The sequence below is a fragment of the Acanthisitta chloris genome, unplaced genomic scaffold (assembly GCF_000695815.1).
Source record: "Acanthisitta chloris isolate BGI_N310 unplaced genomic scaffold, ASM69581v1 scaffold25347, whole genome shotgun sequence".
In the NCBI taxonomy this organism is placed as follows: domain Eukaryota; kingdom Metazoa; phylum Chordata; class Aves; order Passeriformes; family Acanthisittidae; genus Acanthisitta; species Acanthisitta chloris.
The window spans coordinates 31,578-35,559 of record NW_008683578.1 but is presented as its reverse complement, the minus strand read 5'-3'; the positions used below and the strand labels follow the sequence as shown (position 1 = coordinate 35,559).

At 45.3% G+C, this 3,982-nt stretch overlaps 1 protein-coding gene across 1 annotated transcript in view; it reads left to right on the top strand.

Annotated features, from left to right (window-relative positions):
• Positions 1–68: 68 nt before the first annotated feature.
• Positions 69–3,982, top strand: part of CDC25A (cell division cycle 25A) — a gene marked incomplete at its 5' end in the record, with an annotated part of 10,610 nt that continues 6,696 nt past the window's right edge. Inside the window, 5 exons of the mRNA XM_009079005.1 lie at positions 69–148; positions 1,733–1,787; positions 2,919–2,954; positions 3,089–3,125; positions 3,499–3,597. Of these exons, the coding sequence (XP_009077253.1) occupies positions 69–148; positions 1,733–1,787; positions 2,919–2,954; positions 3,089–3,125; positions 3,499–3,597 (307 nt within the window). The remainder of the gene's footprint in view (positions 149–1,732; positions 1,788–2,918; positions 2,955–3,088; positions 3,126–3,498; positions 3,598–3,982) is intronic.

The window sequence follows — 3,982 nt, the reverse complement described above, 5'->3', positions numbered from 1 at the left end:
GGGGGTTGTTTGTTTGTTTTATTTCTCTTCAGTGAGCTTTTAAAACAAATCCCAAACTTCATTTACAGGCTGCGTGGAAACGTGGAGCAGGATCTGAGAAACAAGAATGGATTACCGCGATTGGAGTCCTCAGAATCCACAGACTCAGGTATGGCTTCCCCAATTCGGAAATAATTATTAACAGCGGAAAGAAATGTATTTTTACACAGCTTCTGAGGTTTCGGTAGAGAACTGCCTGCAATCCCTGCATTCCTTCTCCTTGTGTTTTTGGAAGGAGGGAGGCACAAACCATCCCTCAGCAAACCTCTGCAGCTCCTGCTTTGGGTTGTGGGTGGGTTTTTTTTTTTTGCTTGAATTCTGCCAGAGACTGTTAGCAGAGCTAACACAGGGAAAACTGGTTCTGTCCCCACAGGGGACTCCACAGCTGGATTTTCCTTTTTTTTTTTTTTTTTCCTGAGAAAGGTGTGCCTGACCTGTTGTGCTCCAGTGTGACTGTTGTTATCTGATTGCCTTGATGTGCTGCTCTGGCCAAGGTGATAGGCAGCACCATATCAGAGGTGAATCAGCCTTTGGCAACAGCTTGAGAGGAAGGGAAAGCTGCTTCAGATATCCCAAGATAGGTTCCCTGGTGAATGGGATTCCCACCATTCCCTGGGCCAGGGTGACTTGTGGATGGTGGGGCTGTGGTGTGGAAAACAGGGAGATGGTATTGCATCCCTCACTGTTGGGATCTCAGCTCTGACAGGATCTCTTGGAGCTTGTGCCCTTTGCAGGGTGATAACTGCTGGAAGTGAGTCCTCAGCCATCTGTTCCCCCTCTTTAAACCCGAACTGTGCCAACCTGCCCAAATCAAGGCGTGTGAGTGGGTTGGGCTTCTGGTGTTCTTTTGTTAGCAAGAGCTGATTGTTTGCCTGGAACACCTTAGTTCTGACACTTACCTAGAAGGATTTGGGTTTTTTTCAGATGTTTTATCCATGAAAATGAGAAGCTCTTACCCCATAACTTGTAGAACCAGGGAAACTTCTGGTGCTTCACTGGTCCAGCCCAGTGAGGGAAATCAGTGTCTCCACCTGAATTGATCCCCACTTGAAAGGCCCTTTCAGCCTTGAACAGATCTTTATGAACCGCTAAAACACAAGCACAGCTCACAAACCACAGTGCAGGACAGCAACCAACCTTGCTAAATCCTCACTTCCCACAGCTTCTTAGGAGTTTGTGTTTGAGGAATTTTGTGTTTGTCTGTGCTTCAGTGCGGTGGAGTTGCAATGTTTCACCTGCTTTGTGCTTGTGAAGTACTTGCTGTTACTTCCAGTACATTAAGAAGGGCCTTTTGTCTACTTATTCTTTAGAATGAACCCAAAATTTCTTCCTAGGAAGGAATAAACATGGCTCAAAACAACCATCCCTAAGTGACTAAATTGTTTGTTAAGGTGCGTGTGAGAGAATAAGCCAAGAGTATTCCATGCTGTGTGGCAACACTCTGTTCCATGTGACAGTCTAGGCAGGCCTGGGGGTGCTTCCTTAATTCTTCCTATTTTTCCAAGCACTAACACTTGCTTATCCATGGCCAAATCCAGTGGTACAGAGTGTTTGTAACCCTTCTACCCTGAGGTGAGGCTGCAGATGGGATCCACATGAGTTTCCTGGGTCTTTCTGTGGAAGTCTGTAGCAGTGTCCAATAATCCATGGTTCCTGGAGACTAATCAGTAGGAAACTTGTCTCTCCTCTGCAGGTTTTGCTGTGGATTCTCCCAATCTTGTGACCTCAACTGACTCTGTGGAAGACATGTATGTACCCACATCTTAAACCTGACTTGTTCCACATGGCACTATAAAGAAACATGAGCTAATGAGGCTTGATGGGGCTTTTACTTTGTTGGCACGTGTACAGTGAGCTCTTCTCTACTGAACTTCTCTATGTGCTCCACAGCTGGAGATGCTGGGATTGGTCCTGCCTGTGTCCCAGAGCACTTTGCTGTTGGCTCTCAGGGTGTTGTACCGACCACATGTCATTGGCACCTTACCAGGAGCCTGAGGCTGCACCAAGTTGCATCCAAATTGCAGTTTTGTACACTTGATTTGTTCTTCTCTGTGCCTTACCTGATGCCAAGAATCCCAGAATCCTTAGGTTGGAAAAGACCTCCAAGATCGAGTCCAGCCTTTGACCAATCGCCACATTGTTAACTAGAACTGATGCCAAGAATTGCTTTGACCTTTGAATTTGATTATTTATTTCCCCCTAATCTTCTGTCCCCAGGGTTGGGGACAGATGCCTTTGCTCCCTGATTTGCTGAGCTTTTTCTCCTTCAGCCTTAATTGTTGTCTGAACAATACTGGAAAGAATTTTAGGAAAGGAGGGGAGAAGAAGTCTTTGAGTGTTTCAAACATTAACCTTTTGGGAAAGAGAAGTGGCATCAAGAAGCAGCTTGCCCAGAGCAGCTGTGGCTGTCCCATCCCTGGGAGTGTTCCAGGCCAGGTTGGATGGGGCTTGGAGCAACCTGGGCTAGTGGAAGATGTCCCTGCCCATGGCAAGGAGTGGGACAGGCTGATCTTTGGTCCCTTCCAACGTAAACCTTTCTGGGATTCTGTGCTTAGCATAACACTTCATGGCTTGAACGTGGTTGATTTTTTTGGAGCAGCTGTGGCTGTCCCATCCCTGGGAGTGTTCCAGGCCAGGTTGGATGGGGCTTGGAGCAACCTGGGCTAGTGGAAGATGTCCCTGCCCATGGCAAGGAGTGGGACAGGCTGATCTTTGGTCCCTTCCAACGTAAACCTTTCTGGGATTCTGTGCTTAGCATAACACTTCATGGCTTGAACGTGGTTGATTTTTTTGTTGTTTTTGTTGTTTTTTTTTTTTTTTGTTTTTTTTTGTTTTTTTTTTTTTTGTTGCTGACTGTGGGACATCTCTCTTGCTTTTAGGTTTGAGAAAGAAATTCTCAAATCCAGCAGACTGAAGTAAGTATAATTCTATTTTAACTTCTTTCTCTGTGACTGTTGTAGTTTATGGAGCTTAGGGGGTGGAGCTTTATTCATGTCACCTGCTTTTTAAAACCAATGTTGAAGTAAATCTTGTTTCTTTCGCGTTGCAGCCTTCGAATTTCTTTCAGGAGAATACATTCCCTGCCAGTAAGTGAGAGTGGTATTGATGCTCTATAAATATTAAAGGACTTATCATGGGGGTTTTTTGTTGAATACATTCCCTAACTTGTTAATTTTCTGGCTTTAAGACCAGCTGCTGATGTACTTAATGCAGCCTGTCAGAACTGCAGCTTGTAAATTCCAGATCTCACTTAAGTTACTGTGAAATTTGCATGATACTACTCTGTCACTGCTGCATTGAAGCATTTTGGTACCTGTGCTGAGGTGTCAGCATAACACTGCTGCACAGAGTTTGCAGTCAGACTTTAAAGCCTTTATTAACCCTTTTTTTGTGCTCAAAATGTGCTTGTGCCAGGCCCATTGCACTTTATTGACCTGGCACTGTTTGTGGTCCTTGTAGCAAAGCCTGTTGGGAACTAGCCCTGCCCTGAAGAGAAGTAATTCTGATTGTCTGGATGATGGTTTTCAGACATTGAATCAAGATGAATGCAAGGAAAATGTAAGTGATGAGAGATTAATAAAAAGGCTGTGCAGCTCTACCTTCTGCCACTGACTGACTCCTTGGCTGTGACATGGGAAAATGTCTATTTGCTCTGCTGCGAATAGATGTCTATTTACTCACTCTATCTCTTCCCACTGCTGCCGTGGGGAACCCTGATTCCTCAAGGAATCAGTGTCCCTTGGCCTGCCCTGGCTGCTGGGAATCCTGTCCATGGGGCTGTGACAGGTGTGCAGGAGAACAGGTGTGAGGCACCTGCCTTCAAAGATGATTTTTTTCTGCAGAGCTGAGTGACAGAAGTAGAAAAGCCTTAATCCTCTCAGTGATGTCAAGAGCATAAGTGTTGGATTATGTTACATGAAACACTCTTGTAGCATCTTTAATT